General features: G+C 39.7%; 1 protein-coding gene across 5 annotated transcripts in view; it reads left to right on the forward strand.

The window, feature by feature from the left end:
* Positions 1-25,650, forward strand: part of LOC587535 (neuropilin-1) — a 53,254-nt gene continuing 27,604 nt past the window's right edge. For 2 of the 5 annotated variants that reach the window (XM_030992428.1, XM_030992426.1), the window contains exons 1-10: positions 2-303; positions 6,950-7,134; positions 9,573-9,725; positions 15,050-15,197; positions 16,767-16,951; positions 18,036-18,188; positions 19,579-19,726; positions 20,651-20,835; positions 25,160-25,312; positions 25,485-25,626. In XM_030992428.1, coding sequence (XP_030848288.1) covers positions 237-303; positions 6,950-7,134; positions 9,573-9,725; positions 15,050-15,197; positions 16,767-16,951; positions 18,036-18,188; positions 19,579-19,726; positions 20,651-20,835; positions 25,160-25,312; positions 25,485-25,626 — 1,519 coding nt within the window. In that variant the 5' untranslated portion in view covers positions 2-236. Of the gene's footprint in view, positions 304-6,949; positions 7,135-9,572; positions 9,726-15,049; positions 15,198-16,766; positions 16,952-18,035; positions 18,189-19,578; positions 19,727-20,650; positions 20,836-25,159; positions 25,313-25,484; positions 25,627-25,650 lie in introns of all 5 variants that reach the window. The other 3 variants (XM_030992427.1, XM_030992425.1, XM_030992424.1) reach the window with 3 other exon arrangements.

Raw genomic sequence — 25,650 nt, forward strand, 5'->3', positions numbered from 1 at the left:
ACAGATATTGACTGGCAGGGGGTGTAATATAACATTGTTTAGACCGTTTAGATCGTATTGCACCGTGGTTTTTATAGATATAATATCAACTTCAGGTAGCTTGAATGAATTATAAATGGTCCTCAGATGGATGATCAAAACACTTGTAGGACAGACAGTGTAGTCTCTACGCCTCTTTACTTCATTTAAGTGTGTACTATTTTATATTTTCGAGTGATTTTCTTGGCGCCTCAGCAATGGATCATGACACAATTACTTTGCTTTTGGTCCTTTTATCACTCTGTTGGACTGGAGGGCAATGTGGTAAGTAAAAAGTAGGGTTACTACATAAACTATTTACTTTTTTTTTTGCTTGGTTATTTGAGAAATGTTTTTAATATCTATATTGAAATCACCAATTAAGATTATGGCTCTATTTTTCATCGATAGAGTGGAACAAGGTCATCGAGCGCCTCGATAAATTTGCTAGTAATTATGGATGGTGCCTTATACAACACACCTACAGTATAACAGTATTGTTCACCCAAGTCCCAAGTCCCAAGTCACTTTAGTGTTGTAACTTCCAGTAAATATTAAGATAATTTAATGTTTGATAATAAACCTTATGGTTAGAGGACACTTTTTTTCTTTTTTTTTGGTCTCGAAATTTGAAAATTTGACAAGTTGCTTCGTTGGGGGGGGGGGGGGGGTAAGGTCAGCTTTTTTAGGTCAGCCATGGGAATATTTTTTTTTTTTTTTTTTAATTAAAAAAAAAAAAAAAAAAAAAACCAAGGGGGGTTTGGGTTTTTTCATGGGGGGGTTTATACACATAAAAATACAAAAAAGGGGGGGGGGGGGGTTAACCCCCTAAACACCCCTGCGTACGCGCCTGTCTGTACACATCAAACATCTGTACACATCAAATTAAAATAATAACGTTCTTCCCAGAGTGGATTCCACTCAGTTTCCTGGTATTTTCATAGACAGTAAATTAACAAGGAAAAATCATATAAATGCAAAAAAATCTAAAAACACAGGTGTTATATACCGCCTAAGTATGTTTTTACCTAAAAAAATATTACGTATTTTATATTGTTCTTTGATTCTCCCATCCCTATCCTATTGTGATATTATATGGGCAAACACATTTCGAACAAGTCTTAAAAAAAGCTTTGTGCACTGCAAAATAAGGTTTTACGTACCATATCAGTTTCTCTGACACTAGGCACTCATGATCCAGCTGTGATTCCTGGTTAACATCGCTTAAAGGGATAGTTCAGTTGTGTTGCAGAGGGCGCTAAAATTTTTGTTGTGAGATAATGAAAAACTGAGTGTCAAATTTGATCAAAATCAATCAAAATCAATATTTGTGTACCACCACAAATATTCAATACTTTGAAAAAGCCGTTGAAAAACCGAAATAGCGCCTTTTACTTTGTAATTCAGCCAATGCCGATGTTGGATTTTTTGTTGCATTTGTGTTGTTTATATTACACACAACCAGCCGGCCCATGTATTGTTATTATTAATTAATTAATTAACGGTCACCGAATTTTTTTAAAAGTGGAACTGAATTGGTATGATCGTATTGGCTACATTTTTACACATTTCGGGGTCTTAAATTACCTTCATATTAATTTTAGGTCCCAAAAAGGCGCTATAAATGTCACAGATAAGAATATGAGCAATACGCATGCACTTTGAAGGCATTTGCGGTCTGAAAGCAGTACTCAGGTATCCCTTTAAGTTGTTTCGTATTGAAGATATGAATAAACATCAACAATGTTCATTATTGTATAAATGTCTAAAGTCACATGAACCTTCGCAGTTTTGCGGCCAATTCCAACGTGTTTCAAATATACATATGTACGGTACCAGATTATCTGAAGCAGAGGCGCCGGAGCGACTTCCAAAGTGGGAGGGCACCAACAAAAAAGGGCACCTTCAAAGGATATCTCAAAGCGAAAATATACAATTTGTTTAGACATCGCTATATACCCCGATATTGTGATTACATTATCAGGAATGATTTCAATATTTGATTCTCTTTATACATCATATAAGATATTGCTTAAGCATCCTGCTTTGCAGTTGGGTATGATGGTCTGAAAAAAATGTAAGATTTGTGAGATCGCAGTGCGAAAAATTACATCTTATAAAGAGGAAAAAACAACTCTGATGGGGATATCAGCACATTCTCATAACGGAAGCTGAAAGGGCCTTTGATAAGTTACATAATTATAACATCTTTAACCACAACCGAGCGCAGCGAGCGAGCTTTGGGAGAAATTGCTCTTAGTCACTTGAAATAAGGGGCACTGGTTAGCTGAGGACAAAAAGACGACTCTCTGCACGAAATTGTATTATGGCGTTGATTTGTACTTTAATCAAATGACCAACGATGTGAGTCAAATGTCGTCGAACAACGCAGTTCAAGAGATATTGAAGAATATATAATTCAATCTGCATAAAAAGAACAAACAAATTGAACCGGAAATTAGACATGTACCTTCAGTAATATTTGTGTAGACTATGAAGCTCTGAATTGTACTTCTTATATAAATAATAAACTTGACTGAACCATCAAAACATGTCTCTCTGTGTCATTATTGAATAATAACTGTTGTATCCTATCTTGCATCATGACCACTAGTCATCAGATACATGTAGTCTAAATCATAATTATCTTCATGAAATATCTGCAATAATTACCTTGCAAATATTAAAGTGTAAACTACTCCAGTAATCCTTTTGTATTGGAAAATAAATCTCAAGCCATGTATATCAAGTTCAACTTGAGCAAAATTCAACTTGCAATGTTATTATGCACATCACAACTCTTGCATAACTTTTCTCTAACCAAGTTAAAATAACCTAGCCCAGTTTGATTCATTTCAGACACTCATGCCTTCTTGATTTCTCCATTAATAATTGTTGTACAGATTTATAAGCTTTCATAAACATAAGCCCCTGACAAAAACACTCATTGATGTAAACAATGCAAAAAATTGATGTGCTAACTTCAGTTTTGGTTTCATGCTCAAAACCTATGTAAATTGCACTTCCTTTTAAACACAGGAAAGTAACATTAAATTCTTGAAGAATTATTAATGAAAACAGCTTGACCTTATCTCGATAGTTATTTCCTTTCATACCCTTTTCCATTATAAGGATTATATTTTGTTTTCATATCTCATTTTTCCCACGAAACTTGTCGCATTCTTATATCTTACTACAGCGACAGGAAATATGCAAATTAAATGCAAATGAACATAAACCACGAGAATTCATTTTTCGTTTCACATTTTCATTTTAGTAATTTGTTCATAAAGTCATTAAACCTAATATTAAAGCACACTTACTTCTTTGGCAGGAACTATAAACTTTCTTAAACATAATGAGAGTCGGCCAAACTTCTAGCTTGACGAAATCTGCACATACGGTTGAAATTCCAAGCCTTGGCTTCGGTCGAAACTTGTGGCCTCGGGTTTTCTGACACGTTTCGAAGCTAAAATTATCCACCTATAAACGGCCGTAAACCGAAAAACCTATGGTATCTTTCAATAAACAAGAAAAAAAGTAAATATCAGCAAATCCACAAGAAATAAGTTTCGATCATCGAAACAGGCACGTTTAATGATGAGAGGAAAAGGGGACACTTACGAAATGGTTAAGACACTTATTAGAAAAGAAAAGGAGCTCTAGTCAAAGTACAAAGGCTAATTATGAGAGGTAGAAATGGGGTACTTCTTACACCTAAAAAAAGAGGCACGAACCAGGGATGAAAAGGGATTTTATGAGAATGGGAAATGGGGATTTGTCGACGGAAAAGAGGCACCCATCAAATTTTGATACGGGCATTTATAAGAAATAAAAAGGGGTATTTATGAAAAAGGGATAAGTTCCTTATTAGACAGGAAAAAGGGGCACATATATTTGTTTAAAGGGTAATTATCAGAGGTGAAAAGGGGCAATTATCAAAGATGAAAAGGGGTAATTATGAGAAGGGGAAAGGGCACTTATAAATAGGAAAATGAGCATTTATTACGAACGAAAATAGGGACGTGTCAAAATAAAAGGGGCACTCATGAAAATATAACATCGCAATCCAACGTTTCAATGTCACTAATAGCGTATATATATATATATATATATTATGTTACATATCGTGAACATATTTCATAATCACATGCATAAAGCAATCAGCGTCAATATTTAAATACATTTAAGGTCACTTATTCGATTCCTTTTTTTCTACGAACATTGAATTCCAGGATATTTGTGGGCGTTAGAATATTTACATTATTAAAATAATCGTCGACGGTCAACGAACCATCGAATCGGTCCCTCCTCTTTGTGTTATATATATGGACCATTTTGACTGATTCGTCAGTTCGTGTGACCGCCGACCAATCATTTATTTGTGACGTGTTGTATCCACATATGTAATAATGTAATTTATTTTTAAATGAAAAAAAAAGAGGAATAAAATGGTGGGTCTTAGTTTCGAAGATTTGTTTAAATTTCTATTTCTTTTGGAATAACCGGGTCTGGAGGAAAGACTACGCTCTGTACCCATGTTATTCCACAGGAATGAGATGGTGAGGTCTTAGTTTGAAGATTTTTTTTTTTTTTTTACATAACCGAGCCTGAAGTAAAGACTACGCTCTTATCCCATGCTTTATTACCGGGTCTTAATTTGGAAGATGGTGGGGTCTTTGTTTAAAAGTTTTTTTTCTTTGTTTTGTTTAGTTTTTTTTAAATTAAAAAAAAAAACTTTTGAATAACCGTGTCTGGAAGAAAGACTATGCTCGATTGTGGGGTCTTAGTTTTGAAGATTTTTTTAATTTTTTGAAATAACCGGGTCTGGAGTAGAGACTGCGCACTTTACCCATGATTTATTACAGGGTTTTAGTTTTGAACAAATTCGACAAAATATCACTTCAAATTTATTACATTTGTGGGTAAAGTCGTTATTACATTTGTGGGTGATTCAAAATTATTACATTTGTGGGTAAAGTGTTATTACATTTGTGGGTGTTATTACATTTGTGGGCGTTATTACATTTGTAGGCGTTATTACATTTGTAGGCGTTATTACATTTGTGGGTGTAACAAGGGGAGGGGGTGCGATTTTTAGATTTTCGAGGGAAAACAAAATTAGTGCTCACTACCCCCACCCCACCCCCCCTCTCGCTTATTCACTGGCTGGGCCCCCTCTTTGGCCCCCTTCCCTGCCGCCGGCTGGATCCGCGCCTGATTATATATGTATATATATATGTATATATTGTATAAAAGTATGTACTTGTAACGAAATATATATATATATGTGTAGGTATATATATGTGCATATATATTTCCACATTATACCCTTTCACCTATATCTTGCCATAATTTTGTTTATGCATGACATACACTCCATTGCTATTATGTTGCAGTCCTCTTCTTTTCTCTTTCTCCAAGCTCTCTATCCTCTTCTCCTTGCCTATCCCTTTCTTTCTTTCTTCCTTTCTTCTATTTATAATGTATATTATGTTTGCTTATCGAGATTCGCGCCTTCTTCCTTGTAATACAAGTTCTTTAATTAGTATTTATGTTCCTACATATGACTTGAATTGTTTGAACATAAAATATGTTGTAAAATTGAATGGAAGAAAATAAATCTTCATTTATATTGAATTTGAATTGAATTGAATTAAATTGAATTGGTCCCATGCGCGGAAGGACCCAATTTCGTCAATAACGTGATGGAATAACGTCTTTTGCCAGAACACCAACATTGAAATAAAAACAGAGCATCTCGCTTCCAGAATATTAAGTAAGCGGTGTTTTTAATCGGGACGGCGCGAGAGTATTTTAGTGATATAAATAATAATATCTGTAAAGCGCTTAGAAACGGTAAATCCAGATTTTAAAAATATTTTTTGTTAATTTTATTATTTTGGAATAAAGTCGATCTCGTGAAAACCAAATATTATATACTGCTAGAGTACATCCTGTTTCATGAGGAAATAGAATTTTAAAGATAGTAAAGTGTTCTTCTCCCTCGCTCGCTTAGCTCACGCTCAACATTAAGAAAGATGTTGATTTTAGGCAGCGAAATGCCTGAATACCTACATATTTCAGCAACGAGTTTCGCGAATAGCCTTCTATTGGCCTTGCAGGTGCCCAAATTTCTATTACTAGTATATTTTCTATGGACGTTACATTTTTATCGTGCTTGTTTGCTTCACTTGCTTGCAACATTCAGAAACAGGATAATTCTGAACAATGAGATGCCCGAATATCCTCACATTTGTGCATCGAGGTGACCACACATCATGATTTTGTATTCGTGTATTTGGCAGTGAGGTGCACGTATATACACATTTTTGATGCAAAATGAATCTCCTGTAAGTAAATTTGGAATTGGGGTGACGCGAAAAAAAAGTATTTCTTAATTTAAAAAGAATGCGGTTACTACAAAAACGTCTGTGCGGTAGATGCACGATAACCTTAAAAACCTTAAAGTGTGTAGAGCCCCTAAATGTGATGGCAACCTGTCACTTAAATTGTATTATACTGTGAAAGAGGGTGTCATTTCTTCAAGGATTTTCACAAGATATGTGTTTGAAATCGAATATTGATAAAATATTACAACATTTAGTTTTTGCGTGCACTAATGACGCGTTTTTTAAGTTAAACATTGCATCTCAAAGTTTTACTTCAAAAGTGTTTAAAACGAAAAATATTGATATCATTGCGATATGCGTTGGTAATTTCCTTGATTCATCATACAGTTTCTGCCATGTTCTCCTTTTCAGACACTTGACTATTTTTATAATGAGCAACATCAAGAGCATAAACAGGGCTTCTGTTTTGAACCAGAAGGGCGTAAACTCATGAACTTTAACACCCTTCTTGCTCCCAACATTAAGAGTTGTCCTACACGAATGAGTAAATCTAATTCAAAACAACGGTTATTCTTTAGGAACAAATGTCGTGCAGGTCCCCATCGGACTAGAAAGTGGGGCGATATCAGCTTCGAGTATTACAGCTTCTAGTCAGCGGGACGTGACAGAGGGTCCTCAGAGGGGGCGGCTACACATGGCTGCAGTAGAAAAACAGGGTGGAGGCTGGGTCGCCAGAAAAGCTAATAAAAAACAGTGGATTCAGGTAAGTCTCGATTCCGGAATTTCTTTCTTGTTTGTCTGAAGACTTCCTCCGTAATATAGACAAAATAACTTCTAAACAAGTTAAAAAATAATCCCTTTCTCAATCATCGATTTTTGTCGTACATAACGATCGATCTTTAAGATTGATAGTAATACCGAACATTCTAATTTGATCTCTAAAACATCGGTCTCTTTTATTCATTCTTAATGCACATTATAGGCTGAGCCTATGACAAACATTAAACGTCATAACAATCAAATCGTAAAGGATCGACCTAGACTTACATAATGAAAGATTTTTTTTTCATTAGAGAATTTCAAATTTAACCAATCAAGGATCGAGGATCAGCTTCCCTACTCATTCAAATCACCCAACCCAATCCTGATTATCGAAGGTGATTTACAGATTTTGGTCCATGGATGTTGAGATTGATATAAAATAGCTCGATCATTGGGCTTTAATTTGTATTGCATTGAATATGATTATATGCCATACAAATTGAACTTTTGATATTCAATCTGTGTGCCATTGTGTGATTTTAAGTTCGGTGTAGAAATCTGGTGGTGGTGTTGTGAAACACCAACACCAGCTATATCACCGAACTTGATTTCAGGCTGGTGTTGGGATCGACCTCGGGAAATATGACGTATTTCCGGTAGTCTGTGTTGAGGGCCCGCCCCCCCCCCCCGACTCAGGGGTCGAAATGACCGCATGCGTGTTGGTCCGGTAGAGGGGTACTTTTCGTGCGACAAAGTCCGGCCCGGAAATTGTAAAAAAAAAGGGGTGTATTTGACTTTTCACCCGGAGATTTCTTTAAAAAGGGGGTGTTTTTCCTTTTGATTCTCCCATCTCTTTGGACTCCTGAGAAGTTTTTCTGAATTAGGGGGGTACATTGAGAATTTTTCCTAATTTAGGGGGGTCTCCAAGGCAGGAAAAGCCCGCGAAAAGGGGTTTCAGAAATGTCGGCAGTCCTCTGATAGGAGGTGCTTTCAAAAAGAGGGAACGAGCATATGCGTACCCTAAATAACACTGAGTGGGGGGGGGGGGGGGGGGTTGAGGGCTGGTGTTGAATAGCGTCTTCTAAACCGAGTATTGCGGTTGGTGTTGACGATTTACGTGTAATCTTCCCTTTTGCCAACACCAGCCCTTAGGGATTGGGAAATTGATTTTAAGTTTGGTGTTAGTGTTGGTGTTGCAGTATTAGGTACCTATGCGGAAATCTTGCACGAATCTCACGATCATGCCTAGGTAATAGTAGCCTTTGAACAAGGCCACCTGTCTGATAGACGCCGAGCGACTAAAAAGAGACTAATCACGAAAGCCCAAGTGAACGACAGAGCGAGAATCACAGCCAGTTAGCCTTTGGTAATCTGGTTTTGATTTCTTATGTTAACCTTTGTTTCCGACTGGAATACTCTACCGAAATAGTAAAACGTTGAGGAGTATCCCAGAAGAAGAAGAAGTAGCGTCCAATCACCAAACGTATCCTCGCATTACGTCAGCATATAGTATCCACACACACACACACACACACGGAGTAAACTGTACGTATAGTACAAACATGGACCTACTAAGTTAACTACTGACGTTCATAGTTCACACACACACACACACACACTGACGTTCGGGCTAAGACTGGGGGATCCGTTCTAATTGGTCAATAAATCCAATGCTATGAATAATTCATGCGGAGCAGTAATATCTACATTGCAAAAGGCTCTCGTGGCGGTCGCGCGTTCACCCTGGGTATCTAGACTCATCTCAGCCGCTTAGCCAGAGTCACGAGGCCTTGTCAAAAGGCTAAGGTAATAGTAAAAAACAGCTGTAAATCATTGGAGCTTTATATCTTTTTCAAGAGAAATTATATTTTATCTATTCATTTTAGGAGGACGTAACTCGGTGTTGAGACTAGTGTTGAGTTGAGCTATTGATAACGTGATAGGTAAACTGACGGTGTTGGGGTTCGGTTCAGCAGCCTTTCCACGCTCTCAATACCAGCACCGAATAATACCGTACTTGAACTCACTCATTGAATGAATTCCATACATTCAATGAACTCTCATAAAAAAAATACTTCATTCTTAGTAATTTCACACACATTTGAGGTTAAGATCACCGTCATCATCAAGCGTCATTCGGGTATATGATGCTGCAAAACGGCGGCGGTTTTGATGAAAGATGACGTACGCTTCAAATGATTTCATGTTATAACACAGAGCTCGGTGGATACAAGGAGGATCGTGGTTGCCATAGTTGCCATTCACATATATATATATTTTTTTTTGGGGGGGGGGGGGGCAGCGGGTTACCGCGTCATGTCCGAACTAGCCTGAACAGAGATACACATTTAGAAGGACTAAGCCAGCTGGAAATTTGAGAATACCATGTTATCATTATCGAAACTTGTATTATTTTATATCATTATCAAAACCTATAAGGTTGATCTGTTAACTCCGTACCGCATTACCGGAGTGGCAACGCAAGGTCGTTTGGGTGAAGAACGATGGGTAACCAGCTTCAAGATTGCCTGCAGTACGGACAACAATATCTTTGATACAGTGAAAGACGCCGTCGACCCCGAAGCTGACAAAGTACGTATCAACCTGTCTTTTGATATTGAACTCATTTCCGACCCTTATAATCAAATGATTGTTCGAACAGCATTCCTTTCAGATTCATCAAGCCTATCCCATTGATTTCCACCAACGCACAGTGGGCCAGAATCGCCTCAAAGTATGCCAAAATTCAAAATCGGCGAATGTGAATTTTTATATTTTTTTCATTCGCTTGGGGAAGAAAACATTCTAAAGAATATTTTTCCACCCATATTTAAATATTTAGCGAGTTTTAAAAGTGTCATATTCCCCTGAGAACATGGGAAAATCTATATGTTGCTCCAAAAATGATAAAAGAGGCAACTTTACAATAGGTGTTGAGAATTTATGAAGGGAAAAGCAATCAACTTGATACTGCGTGCACTTCTTGCCTATTGGTAACCCAATTAGAAAATACAAGGACCAAATTTATTGAAACTTCATTTTGGGAAAAATGAGCATTAAATTTCACAAAAAAAGGAAAAAATTGCAATTTTTATATAAAAGTAGAATGTTTATTAGGATTCCGGCCGATTCCCGCAATAATGTTAATCTCAAAATGTCCGCCCAAACCTAAGCTTTCCATGTATGGTATTTCTTTTTTCTAGAATTTGCTACACTGCATGTGCAGGCGCTTTTCCTCCCCACGTCCATCGATTATTATTAGGCATAATCGGTACACATTTGTACTGTTTTCGTTTACGCACAGCCGATTCAACGCTCGTCCGCGTAACCATGGCAACGCACGGTGGGCCAGGGAGGAACCAAAGTGCGCCAAAACTCATTTTTGGTGATTTTTTTTTCTTTTCAATTCTCTTCTTGACCAGTTGAACTGTAATACATTGAGGAATACCTCAGTGAAAAATTTAATTCCGGTAAGCACAACTGGGGTACAAATTTACTCCTTCAAACAGCAAAATCCTACACATTCACAATTTTAGTGCAAAAGTGACTTATTTTATAAATCTTTCAATTTAACATGAAGTTCTTAAGTTATTGATATGAAATTGCTCTCACATATTCCTGATAGTTCATTTCGTTGCATGAATTGGTTAATATGTATAGAAACACAATCTTCATTATATATTAAAGGTTAATTCACTGAAAAATGGACTAATTATCCATGTTTTTTATAAATCCAGAGGAAACGATAAGATTTCCGCAGAGTTCCGCTTATATTTTAATACCACCATTTTGTCTGATGTCTAAGCTTTAAAGGTACTATGTCCCATTTGCAGGCCAAAAAAATTAAAAAGTTAAATTCCAACTGCATTTGAAAGATAATATTAATTTAGAACTTCCCTAAAAAAGGTGGGGCTTGAAAACGTCTTCAAGTGGGAAAATAACGACTATTAGTTGTCAAATCGACTTTAGGGCTATAGAGCCCAAAAGTAATAGTCTTGATTTTCAGACAATTGTACAGAATGGTCATACGTTTTATGCTGCGCAAAGATTCAATCAGTTTAATCTTGGCCATCACAAGAAGTGGGTATTGATGTAGACAAATGCTCATGTACCCTTTACAACTCTTTTCATGTATGTTATTACCAAAGAAGAAAAAAGCCAGTCAGTCACTCAATAGTGTCTGACAGTGAAGTCTAGCAAGTAAATGGGTTTCCTTGCATAATTTGAATATGAGGACACTGCTAACGTTTAAATTTCACAGATAGGACATACATGACATATTCATAATTCCTGCAAAGTTCTACAGCATTTGAGGTTGGCTGCAAAAGGGACATAGTACCTTTAAGTTGATACCAAATTTGGCTGCCCGATCTTGCCCGTTGTCATGTTAGAGCCGATTCCCCTTGCCACATTGTCCCGAAAAATATGTTTGTTTTTAGTCCGAGGCTGAATCATGAAGGATTCGCGGTCATAAATCACGTCGCTTGGGGGCGCGTGACACTTGTTCTGACACCGCGGACCAAAATAAACACATTTTTCGGGGCAATGTTGCAAGGAAAACGGCTCTAACATAATAACGGGCGCAATCGGGCAGCCAAATCTGGTATCAACTTAAACTTAGATATCAGAGAAAATGTTGGTAATAACATTTAAGCTGAAATCCCTAGACATCCAAACATTTCCTATGGATTTATAGAAAATAAATCCCCAGAAATTAGTTTTGGCACACTTTGGTTCCTCCCTGGCCCACTGTGCAACGTCTTACTATCGTTACTTTTAAAGAGGGCAAATTGACGCGCTTAAAAAAGTGTGGACCACCTCCCGCAACCTACCCGAATCGGTAGCCTTTCAAATTTGCATTTCATTCTCTCATGGGGCTTTCACATATACACTCCGGAGCCCGTACGGCGAGTAAATGACAGCAATTCGGGGAATTTTCGGCGTCAGGCCGGCTCCCGTACAGTTCCTACCGGCGCAAAGACATTTTTCACCAGCCTTACGGGCCCCGTGGTGGTAAGTTGGCTGCTCCCAATTCTCCCGGCGTTTTCATCTTAATGTTAGTCTGTAGAAAGCCCGTACATATAGCTCCGTTTAGTCTCATTTCACAACGCCCCCTATCGTCAGAGTCAGCAGCCTAACATGTTAGCCTATGGAATTTTACCCCCCCCCAAAATCGTTAAAAATTCATTTTTTGTTTAAACGAAAAGCACATCCACCCCGACGTACGTTATTACTAGCTTTTTCATTGGAACTCTCATGTCCTATTGACTTTTGAAAGTTCACCCACCGTAATTTGATCAAAAAAGGTTGCAAGCTTGTCATGGCCTATAATACACATGTTAAACAAGTCGAACTTTGGACCCAGTTTGCCAAGCGATTTTAAGATTATAGGTCAAGCACACGAAGGATAAGAAGCATGAATTATCATAGATCCCTTCTGCTTGGTTCATTATGTCCATTTCATCCACCCCCACCGTCATTTTCCCATTTAGTAAAAGCAAACATTTTGCCAAGGTAAGCAAAAACATGAATATTCATGAACGGTCAGACACTACAGCCTTTAGTACGTAACGTATAGTGAATGGGAATGGCGATGATCCGTCCAGGAGGTAGAGGTCAGTGGTTTGTTCTGGCAATGTTCCAGCGAGCGAAAAAATGAGACAAACGGTGCAATATGAAGGGCCTGTGAGGCTCCGTACGGGCCCCTTACGTTTTTTTGCTGTCAATTCTCAATGTACAACGCAACTTTAAATACCGGAGTCGCGGATGTCAAAGGACACATATTTGATCAGTGCACCGCACGACACCTAGCCGGGCGCCTTGACGACCCCGGCCGGGAGCCACGGGGTGCACTTGTCCATCGGACGTAGCCCGTAAGCTTCCTGGGCGGAACCCGGCCGGCAGCCTTACGGGCACCTTGCATTTTTACTCGACCGATTTCATCGGGCACTTCCCGGGCGCCGCAGAATAAGTGACCATACATGCCGTAGAAATGAAAATCGTAAAAGTCCCGTGCGTTCTCTTAAATCCACGGCAAGCTGCCGGGTAATGCCTGGATTACATTTGGCCTGCGATTGGTCTACGGAGCCAGTATCCTGTCCGTATCCCCTTTTCCGTGCGGCCTTTGTGCGGAGGCTGGAGGCGACCGTGAGATTTACGTACGGATTCACGGGCTTCGCAGCCTTTACGATTTTGTTTCGCGAGAAGTTAAACAAATTTGAAAAAATCGTAAGCCCGTAGCCCGTATAGATGTCGTAGGTGGCATTGCACAATCCCCGCACGGGCATCGCCCGGAGGCCTTGCACTGATTGTGCAGCAAACGTACGATTTTTCGGTGAACATAGGGGCAAAAAAATCGTACAGAGATTGTAGACTCGTGGGTCCTTCGCACGGCCATTGCACAGCTATCGCAAGGTTGCTGCTCGCTGCCCGTGTAGTATCCGTGATATTGAGCAGTCATCTTTGCACGGAAGCTGCACGGGCTCCGTACGATTTCCATGCGGAGGCTGCGGAGACTGCACGGCTACTGCATTCAAATTGCACGATTTCCGTACAATCTCCGAGCAGACTCTGTACGGATTTGCCCTGGCCTGCCCCCGAGGGCCAACACAATATATAGCACGATGCTCGTATATAATGTAAACACAAACATCGTACCCCGTAGCCTCCTACGATGTCTACGAAAAATCGTAGACTAATTTATCGTACGGTGCCCGGGGCAAATGTAATCCAGGCATAAGGAAATTTCGTGTGGGGCCCGGTGTATTTCTGACCTAGGTATAATAGCAAGACCGGTACGTGCGCCCAATCGTTCCATCGCCCCTTTAGTGAGTAAACTAAAGCTAAGTCACTATTAATAACGACGGAGTCCTGCATATAGAACTCATTGGAGAAAGTCCTGCCGCCGGAGAGTTTCAAGCCAATATATTGCTCCATCGCTACACACCTTCATAACCCATGTTTGAAACACACTTATTCAACTCCCTAAGGACTTTAAACACATTCATGCTTCTATTTTGTAATTCATATTATTTAATTGTAGTGCTGTTATATCGTAGCTCTCACATGAGTAGAAGTTTTATACTTTACCTAAAGGCTGCTAGGACAACAGCACCATGGCCCATGGGACTTAGTCATGAGACTCTGGGCTATCGTAGCGCGACCCACGGTACCCCCATTTGCATTTCACCAGATCCACACCGCAGTGAGATAGCGCGGTCTATCGTAGCACCCCCTTTTGTGAGAGGTCCTGTTGCCATGACGCGTGACGTCATGAGGTCAGAGCGGTCAAAGATTTCGCGCGCTATTACGAACCCGGAGTGTTGAGTTGTACCGATTCAGATTCAGATCGCACCAAAATAGAATGAGTATAAAATTCCCCGCGTGTAGAACGATGACTTCCGGCATGCTATCGTAGCTCGGGTTCACACCGGCAGAGATAGCGCGGTCTAGCTCATTCTATTTTAGTGCGATCTGAGTCTGAATCGGTACAACTCAACACTCCCACTCGTAATAGCGCGCGAAATCTTTGACCGCTCTGACCTCATGACGTCACGCGTCATGCCAACAGGACCTCTCAAAAAAGGGGGTGCTACGATAGACCGCGCTATCTCACTGCGGTGTGGATCCGGCGATGCCAATGGGCGGACCGTGGGTCGCGCCACGATAGCGCGATCCACGATCCGCCCACGGTCCCCCCTTGCGGTGTGAACACGTTCCTAGATACATAGTTTTAGGGGCGTTCAAATTCCCCTTTTTATTAGTTGTATTATTATCATTATTTAACTGTTCAATATTGCCCATTAATGATGTATTAATATGATTATTTACAATAAAAAAGAGGTAAACAGATACAGAAAAGGGTGTCTCAACTATAAATATGCCTATACCTAATGATTTTAGTGTTTTCTTCGAAGATATTTCCTGCCAACAGTGACGGCAACACCGTAGTGTTCAACGCCTTGCCCGCGGTTATTTTTTGCCGGTATGTCCGTCTAATACCTGTCACCTGGCATACTTTTATTGCACTGCGTATGGAGCTGTATCAAGAAGGCAGTGTAACAGGTGAGTTCAAACCCAAACTGAACCTTCATTCTCAGATTGAACACCGTTAAGACTCTTTCATATATCACCACTTGTTTAATATGCTGTAGTCGGTTCAAACGCCAATTTCCTCTGGCTCGATTGGCACGAAGCCGAAAATGCTTGGACACGTAACCGAAAATTCACAGAAAGAAAACAATGACTATGAGGTTGATGGTTGAATCAAAAGGCTACAGTTGCTGTAGGGGGGGGGGGGGTGTCTTTTCGTGCCCCTGCCCCGTCACTGCCACCCATAGTAAAGATAACTGAACAACTACACTGTTGGTCATAAAGGTGGAATAATGTTTTGTTACCCCATGATGCCTTGAACCATAATGCATGGCCACACAGAGGATTTTTTCCTGTTAGAGACCAAGGAAAAATGCAATGAATTATTGACAATTGATTGCATTTTTATAATTATTATTTATTAGTGGGGGCTGCCCCCTACCCTAACCCACGCTGCGTACAGTCACGATTCAGCGGCAATGCAATGGCCTCGTAACTGTGAGGCCCCATGATAAAAACCGTGTCGATGTGCTATATTAGTACCCTTTTGCGAGGCATTAATCCTCATTACTGTCAGTTATGAATTGAGGACGTAGGTCCCCTAGTTGATAAGCATAGTAGCACACACATGCTTTAGCAGTCATGTAAAACAAACACTCGCAAAGTAATATTAAATGAAATCTGAGAATTTATAATATTAACTATATAAAACTGTTAGGAATAAATCATTGTCAAAACTCAAAATCATTCCATAAATTGGGGTAGAAAATAATTATTCCACCTTTATGACCAACAGTGTACATGGCGTTTAATATTTCTGAATATGTTATTCAGATTTCTGGAAAACGTGAGAGGATCTTTTCATTTATTTTTTTCCACGTCAATATAAAAATAAAATATTATATTCTTCAATACAAACATGTATAATGCAATATCTGAAACGGGAGGACCACGAAAACACATAAATGGCTTGCTAGAAATGATACTCAACAAATATATAACATGAACATGACTTAACGATACATTTAAAAACATTTCTTTTAAAGGAAGAGAAAAAAGAAGAGAAAAGAAGGAGAAAACATTGCATTAACATTTACATTTTAAGTATTATAATTTGTTTTCAAAAATAAATTGCTTATATAGTCGTTTAAATTTATTGAAATTGTCTTACTATTCCTAAATTTTTACGTCCAAATATCGCATTTTGGAAGTGAAAAGTTGCAATTCAAAGTTTACTCCAACAGGGTTCAAAACAAAAATTCTAAAACACTATAAAAGTTGATATCATTGATTTTATACGCGTTGGTAATTTCTTAACTTTTCCATGCAGATTCTGCCATGTTCCCATTTTTAGACGGATACTTGAATATTTAATGAGCAACATCTGATCAGCTACAGAAAAGAAACGAGGCTTCTGTTGTGAACCAGAAAAGTGTTAACTCATAAAATTCAACAGATATTTAGCACCCTTTTGGCTCTCAACATTAAGTTTTGTTCTACAAGAATTAATTCATCTATTTCAAAACAATTGTTATTCTTTAGGAACAGATGCCGAGCAGGTTCCTATCGGACTGGAAGGTAGGGCGATACCAGATTCGAGTTTTACAGCTTCTAGTCAGAAAAACAGTATATTTAACCCTTGGAGGGGGCGGCTACGCATAGCTGCAGAGCATAAACGGAGTGGAGGCTGGGTCGCAAAAAAAGCTGATATCAATCAGTGGATTCAGGTAAGTCTCGATTCCTGAATTTCGTTCATGTTTTTTTGAAAGCTTCCTCCGTACAATACAAATAATACACAGCAGTGAGGGCATTAGTAAGAATTACCCGCGCAAGATACCTTTGGAAAAGTCTAACACGCCCGAGGCGATAAACAAAAATTCTTCGAAACAAGTCGAACATGTTTTCCGTCTCTGATAACAAATCAAAAATTAAAACAAAATTCGATATTTTTTAAATTGATAAATTCATCGAGCATTCTAGAATTATCTCTAAAATGACGGTCTCATTTGTTCAGTCTTGAGTGCATCGATCCTCGTTCAAATATGACGCTGTCAAAACGCAGCGTTTTTTTTTAAATCATAACGTAAAGTATGATACGCTTCACATTTCTGTATCTAGAACACAGAGTTTGGTGAATAAGGGAGTTTACAGATACAATCTGCGCAGGGGCAGATAAAGGTCATTTGTACCAAAATAGTAAAACCCACAGAGATGAATACTGGATATACGCTCATGAAAGATATGTAACATTATTCATTTATGCACCAACGGTACATTCTATGATACGCAGGTGGAAGTATTCTTTTCAAGAGGTCAAACAAAAGGTATTCATGAAGCACATCTAGGACTTTGGCAGTTATTATTCTAAGATGCTCAAATTGGAACTTCTCCATTGTGTAAAAGATCTGTGGATATTTGAGGTCATTTGTACCACGTGCTATCTGTAAACTCCCTTTTACGCGTACGACCTTATAGTTGTGCGTGTGGCACGAGGGTGTCCGGGTGGCGGTCTGTGTTTATGGATACAAATCACCGGATATCGGCTGTCTGCTGGACTCATATCGCCAGGAGAGATGTGTCTCATAGACATGATTTCGCGCAGATACATCTCGCCGTGACACGTGTAGCTGTCATTCAGATTCATGTTTAAAGCGACGGTTTAACGCATCATATCTGAACAAGCCTGAACAGAGCTTCACTTTTAGAAGGACTAGTCCATCTTGAAATATGAGAATACCACGTTTTAATTATCAACATTATTGTTATCATTCTAATATCATTATTATAACCATTATGAACTAAATTTATAAGGTTCATCTGTTAACACCGTACCGCATCACTGGAGTGGCAACGCAAGGTCGTTCGGAAGAGTCCCAATGGGTAACCAGCTTCAAGATTGCCTGCAGTTCGGACAATGTGATCTTTGATACAGTGGAAGACCCCGATAACACCAACGCCGACAAAGTGCGTATCCATCTGTCTTTTGATATGGGAGAAGCGGGTTTCTATATAACAGTTATTTCAGTTTTGAAACTAACCTGACTAAGCTTTAGGTTCTGGATCATGATGATTTTCATATAACAATTGTTTGCACAATAAAGAATATAGTTGACAAAGTAAGATCAAAATTATGAAATGAAACAGGAACCTACTGGAAAGCATAGCTTGTTTTGTAGGTTCCAAAGAATAAAAATAATATGAACATTATTATCATAACTCATCTTTCATGGAACTCATTGGAAAAAGTCCTGTTGCCGGAGAGTTTCAAGCCAATAATGCTCAATCCCTACACACCTTCAAAGCTATGTTATAAACCAATTTATTCAAATTCCTCTAAGCATTTAACTGTTACATCTATTCTTTTTGTATATCATATTGCATCAGTATATTTGGTGTTATGTGAAATTGCAATTTTGGTGATGTTGTCCTCCTAATGGGTTTAGGCGGGTGAAAATTCATCTTATTATTATTATAAATCATTATTCATAACTGTCCAATATTGCCGGTCTTTAATAATAATTGTTTTAAAGGCCTGACCAAGGTGGGAGGATACAAAGACATGGGTTAATTTTGCAGTTGTGGGTCGGTCAAGACAGTAGTGTCCTATTTTTCCCAACTTTAAAGATTCCACATATGCAGATTTACAGCCGTTTTTAATATGCTGTTGAAATATAAGATCTGTGATGTATTAAAATGATTATTCATAATCCTAAGGAGGTAGAGGTGTGGTTCACCCTTGGGCATGGTTAAAGGGATAGTCGAGTTCTGTTTTCAGACCGCAAATGCCTTCAAAGTGCAAGGTTATTGCTCTTATTCTTATCTATGACATTTCTAGTGCCCTTTTAGAACCTAAAATTGCTATTGAAGGTAATTTTAGACCTCAAAATGTGTGAAATTTAGCCAATGCGATCATACCAAATCAGCTCCACCTTCAAAAAAATATGGTGACCGTTAAGTAATTATTTAATTAAAAATAACAATTCATGGACCGGCTGGTTGTGCGTAATATAACCAACACGAAAATGCCCCCAAAACCCAGCCAACTTCAGCATTGGCTGAAATACGACGAAAAAGGCGCTATTTCGTTTTTTCAAGATCTTTTTCAAATGATCTAATATTTGTGGTGGTACACAAATATTAAAAATTGTTATATTTATGGATATTTCAGCCGTCTCTGAACCGATCAAACAAAGATGATTTTGTCATTTAAATTGTATGTTCTTTCAAATTTGACACTAGTTTTCCATTATCTCACAACAAAATTATTTTTTGTAGCGCCCTCTGCAACACAAATCAACTATCCCTTTAAACTATAGATCGGCCCACCTAATGATATTGTGGGTTTTTTTCTAAGATATTTCTTGCCAATAGTGACCGCAACACCGTAGTGTTCAATCCCTTGCCCGAGGCCATTTTATGCCGCTATTTGCGTCTAATACCTGTCGCCTGGACTGGTTTTATTGGATTGCGTATGGAGCTGTATCGAGAAGGGACTGTAACAGGTAAGTTAAGACCCTGATATAATTATGCGAGTGAGGGTTTAGAAGAAATGGTTCCAACAGGATGCTTGGCATATTGTGTAGTAGTTCCATACGTAACCATACTAAATCTTCCAGAGACCATTTTAGTTATCAAACCTGGTATCAATAAATGCTCCTTAAAGAATTCCGAAGTTTTCATTTTGTTGTCCATTAGGCCTAAATAACGGATGTTGCATTGCTCTTTAGGTGCCGAAACATGGGTCGGTCGGTTTGAAATTTTTTTTGTTTAAATTTGTCCCCCCTACTTTTTGTCTCCTTCTTCGGGCCGATATTTCACAGTATTGACTGATTTAATACATTGTTTTTCTTCTAAAAAAACGGTAAAAAAGATTGTTCGGTTGGTCGCAAAGGGCAAGACAACATTTATTTAGGCCTTATGCTTATACATTTTTTCGTCTATTTCATAAGATTCTTGTTTTGGGCTGTCATCTATTTCCTGGTGATGCATCAGCAAGTCTGACATATCAACTCCTATGTTGGTATTTTATGGTCTATTGTAAACAGGTGGTCAGCTCTGGTGAAGCTATAAACCACTGTCTCTTGTTAGCTCACTAATGATTGACAAATGATGTCACCAGATGAATGAGATCTGGAGCATTTTTTTTTAGGGGGGGGGGAGGGGTGGAGCTTAGCAGGTCTAATAAAATAATTTTAAAAAAATTAAACAATCTATAAAATAATATTTATATGTTTTAATACCAAAATATGAGTTGTGTGCAGCCCTGTACATCAACAGGAATCAACTTATATTTGGACGTCACCCAACCTTTAAAGTTCTAATTTGCAATATGCTTTCTGAGATTGAATAGACGGAATTAAGAGACTTTATACTGAGTAGATGATATTGAATTATATAAAGTTCAAAGTTCCTTTCTGTAAACATAGGTCCCATCCAGGATGCTAGCCCTCTAGGCCTAGAAAGCGGGGCTATCCCAGATTCGAGCTTGACAGCTTCTAGTGGGTGGGATGCTGATGAAGGTCCTTCTAGAAGCCGGTTAAACATAGCTAGAGTCGGAACCCTGAGCGGAGGATGGTCTGCAGTAACAAACGATTTGCGGCAGTGGATTCAGGTCAGTCTCTATTCTGAGGGAGCCTCATTTTATTCTGCAGGCTGCTCTGAAAAAGTTCGGCTAAGTAAAGTAAATCATAAAATCTTTTTCGACTTCTTATGGACTCTTTTGGTATCTTTTCGATTTGGATAGGACTGCTTCAATTTGAATATATATATTTGCGATACATGATGGATCCCGTAGATCTATCGAGGATTTTCTGATTCGATAGGTCAGCACAGACGTCGATCACAAACAAGATAAACGTTTATTAATCAATCTTTGAGGCATTAGCAACCTGTCATAGACCCGACACTGAATTCGGGCATGGATTGATTACCCCTTCTGGATTTAAACATCAAAATCTTTTTATTTTGAAAAGAAACCTTTTCTCTCAATAGCTTTGTTTCATTCCAGATAAGATCACCAACTTCGGAAGACAGATGCATTTTTCGAAAGCCTAGGACAAAATCCCATAGGAGAATATCATGCTATCATCAGCAACATCAATGTTATATACAGTAGGCTTGCTTGTATACCATGTGAGAGAGAGGGGGGATTAAGGAGTTCTGAAAAGGACTCTCGGTACTCTTTCCTGAGGATGTGTAGTCCTGAAAAGGACTGTTGGGGTAGTCTTGAAAAAGACAGTTGGGTATCTTTCTTAGCTTATAGTTCTAAGGAGAACTATAGCGCTTGGACAGGATGATTGGCGGGAGTGGCTCGATGTTTCGAACAGGTAGACTATCCGTCGTCAAGACTACCCCAACAGTCAAGAAAGATTACCGAGAGTCCTTTTCAGAACTCCTCAATCCTCCCTCTCTCTCAAATGGTGCACCCGCAAGCCTACTGTTTATCTACATCAACATCCAAACCAATACTTACAAGCAGCATCAATGCAGGCGCGGATCCAGGATTTCTTAGGGGGGGGGGCCCACTTTTTTTTTTTGGTCACAAAAAAAATCGCAACGACTCAGCAAGCCGCTGAATATAAATGAAATGAAATGAAAATAAATGAAAAGAAATGAAATGAATAAGCGGGGGGGGGGGGATAAAAGGACACTTTTTTTAGTTTTTTGGTCTCGAAATTTGAAAATTTGACATTTTGTTCCGTTAGGGGGGGGGGGGTGAGGTCACGTTTTTTTTAGGTCAGCCATTGGCATAAAAAAAGATCACAAAAGGGGAAGGGGGTTTGCTCCAAAATACACACATACCAAAAAAACGGAGAGCGGGGTTCAACCCTTCACCCCCCCCCCCCCCACCTGCATACGCGCCTGCTCGTCTGAAAACAGTTTTTCCCCTCCCACGCGAAGCGCGGAAGCTTTTACGTTTCATTAAATCATTAGAGAAGGAAGACGTTTTGTTGAACCGTTTTTGACTCTTAATCCTCGTCTAAATTCATTCCCCCCCCCTCCCGCGCAAAGCTCGGAAGCCTTTACCTTTCATTAAATTATTAGAGAAACAAGACGAAATCCTCGTCTGAATACAGTATTTCCCAATCACGCGCAAAGCGCGGGAGCTTCTACGTTTCATTTAATCATTAGAGAAAGAAGACGATATCTGTACCGTCCTCGACCCTTAATCCTTGTCTAAATTTAGTTACCCCACCTCCTGCGCGAAGCGCGGAAGCCTTTACGTTTCATTAAATCATTAGAGAAAGAAGACGATTCGTTATACCGTTCTCGACTCTTAATCCTTGCTTGAATTCAGTTCCACCCCCATCCGCGCGCGCGAAGCGCGAAAGCCTTTACATTTCATTAAATCCTTAGAGAAATAAGACAATTCGTTATACCGTTCTCGACTCTTAATCCTCGTTTGAAATCAGTTTGCTCCTCCCCCCTCCCGCGCGAAGCGCGGAAGCTTGTACGTTTCATTTAATTATTAGAGAAAGAAGACGACTCGTTGTACCGTTCTCGACTCTTAATCCTCGTCTGAATTCAGTTCCCCCCCCCAATCCGGGCGCGCGAAGCGCGAAAGCCTTTACATTTCATTAAATCCTTAGAGAAATAAGACGATTAGTTGTACCGTTCTCGACTCTTAATCCTTGTCTAAATTCAGTTACTCCACCACTGCGCGAAGCGCGGAAGCTTGTACGTTTCATTAAATCATTAAAGAAAGAAGACGATTCGTTGTACCGTTCTCGACTCTTAAACCTTGTCTAAATTTAGTTCCCCCACCTCTCGCGCGAAGCGCCGAAGCTTTGACATTTGATTTAATTATTAGAGAAACAAGACGATTCGTTGTACCGTTCTCGACCTTAATCCTCGTCTGAATTTAGTTTCCCCCCGCCATCCACGCGCGCAAAGCGCGGAAGCTTTTACGTTTCATGAAATCATTAGAGAAAGAAGACGATTCGTTGTACCGTTCCCGACTCTTAATCCTTGTCTAAATTCAGTTACCCCACCACTGCGCAAAACGCGGAAGCTTTTACGTTTCATAAAATCATTAGAGGAAGAAGACGATTCGTTGTACCGTTCTCGACCTTCATCCTCGTCTGAATTTAGTTTCCCCCCCCATCCGCGCGCGTAAAGCGCGGAAGCTTTGACATTTAATTTAATTATTAGAGAAACAAGACGATTCGTTGTACCGTTCTCGAAAATACTCCTCGTCTAAACACAGTTTTCCCCCTCCCGCGCAAAACGCGGAAGCTTTTACGTTTCATTAAATCATTAGAGAAAGAAGGCGATTCGTTGTAGCGTTTTCGACTCTTAATCCTTGTCTGAATTTCAAAAATGTTTTTTGTCTGCTCCTTTTTTTTCATACGTCCTCTTCCTTTTCTCTCCTCTCTTTTTTTTGCCGGCGTTTTTTTTTATGGGGGGGGGGGGCGCCCCCATTGCCCCCTGGCTACGCGCCCGCGGTCAGATGAACATCTTGTGATACCTTTTCCGCCTCCGGAAACTCATGGGTTGAAGGCAAATTACGGTCAGATAAGCATTCAGGGGCCCGCCTCAGGGCCACTGGTGGGGTCGAGGGTGCGGAAACCCCTGAATCTCAGGGGTTTCAGGTATTTGACTACGGTCAGATGAACATATTTTTATACCTTATTTGTGACATTGGCTGGACACTGATTGGCGTGAGGTCCAGCGGGCGGAGCCCCCAGAAGATCAAGGGTTTTAGGCACTAAATTGCGGTCAGATGAGTATCAAATGGCCTGCCCAAGGGCCCTTGGTTGGGTCCCAGGGGCAGAACCCCCGGAAGCTCAGGGGTTTTAGGCGTTTAATTACGGTCAGATGAGCAATTTTTGAAACCTTATTTTGTTGTGACACTGGTCGTTAACTATTCTTTCTTTCTTGCTCTCTTTCTTTCTATTTCTCCTTAAAATGCTTTTCCAAAAAAAAAATTGGGGGGGGGGGGGGGGGGGGGAGGAACTGGAGGCTCCCGATCCCCGCCCTTCCGCGGGCCCTGACATGTAGGCATCTCAAGAAGCATATTTCTTACAAACGCATACAAAAGTATAATTTACTAAAGAATGAGGAAATCTCGGAAAATTATGTAATTTCAGCAATATGTGTAAACAACCGTTATGGAATTAGAAATAAACCGCGTTTAAATGTTATTTCCTCCGAGCCCCCTTTCCGATCAATACGCCAGTGCCCCGCCCCCCGATCTACACTTTGTAGTGGAAAAATCGCAACTGATCTCCCCTACCTTTCTTCTTTCTCTTTTTCCCCTTTCTCTCTTCTCTTTCCCTTTCCCTTCCCTTCCTTCTCTCTCTTTTAGGTTTGAAAGGGGAGGGGGAGGCAAGGTCATTTCGGCCCCACCCTTCTCCACACGTTGTTGGCGGTATTAACTGCAAATGATCTATTTCCCCTTCTTTTCATTTTTTTCGGTCCCTTTTAGCTCTCTTTTTTTTCCTTTTCCTTCTTTCTCTCTTTTTTTTTAGCGGGGCGGGGGGAGGCAAGGGCATTTTGCCCCACCCCTACCCCGATCCACTACTTGTTGGCGGAAAAATTGCAACTGATACCCCCTGTTTCTATTTTCTTCCTTTTTTCTTATTTTTTTGATTGGGGGAGGAGGGGGGGGGGAGCGACAGCCTAGGGGGCGAGGCTCTTTCGCCCCCGATCACTTCTTCCCCCTTTTCTTTTCTTCTTCCTCTTCTTTCTTCTTCCTTTCTCTCCTCTTTCCCTTCTTTTCCTTCTCTCTCTCTTTTTGTTTCCTTCTTTTCCCCCCTTTTTTTTCCCAGGGGGGGGGGGGCGGGCCCCCGGGCCCCCTGGATCCGCCACTATCAATGTTATATACATACTTGATATATGTATGTATTATACTGTTTTTATATAATTATATACAAATATCGTTTTTGTAATTTCCATTTTATTATCTTCAATAATCATTATCATTCGAATCTCAGATTGATCTTTTAGCTACGTACAGCATCGTAGGAGTGGCAACACAAGGTCGTGAGGATTTGTCCCAGTGGGTAACAAGCTTCAAGATTGCCTGCAGTATGAATAGTGTTAGCTTTGAGACAGTGAAAGACCCCACTAACACCGACAACGACAATGTAGGTACCGATTTACTCATCTTTCGACCCTAATCAGTTAATTGGTCGATTACCAGTCAAGTGTGATTCGTTTATTGAGCGTTTCTCAATTCCTTTTTTTTCACGATGTTAATCTTAGCATTTATCTCTCTTTTTGAATTTACGCGTTGTTCTTTTTGCGTGTTTTCCTCAGATCTTTCCCGGCAATACTGATCGAAACACCGTGGTTTACAATCGCTTTCCCGTGCCAATGTCGTGTCGATATGTTCGCCTTTTACCTTACACATGGCATGAACATATTTCCCTTCGTATGGAGTTCTTTGGAGAACTCCTTGGTGAGTTTGTAGATGAGCTAGTAG

This window comes from Strongylocentrotus purpuratus, unplaced genomic scaffold (genome assembly GCF_000002235.5).
Source record: "Strongylocentrotus purpuratus isolate Spur 01 unplaced genomic scaffold, Spur_5.0 spur5_scaffold_2, whole genome shotgun sequence".
In the NCBI taxonomy this organism is placed as follows: domain Eukaryota; kingdom Metazoa; phylum Echinodermata; class Echinoidea; order Camarodonta; family Strongylocentrotidae; genus Strongylocentrotus; species Strongylocentrotus purpuratus.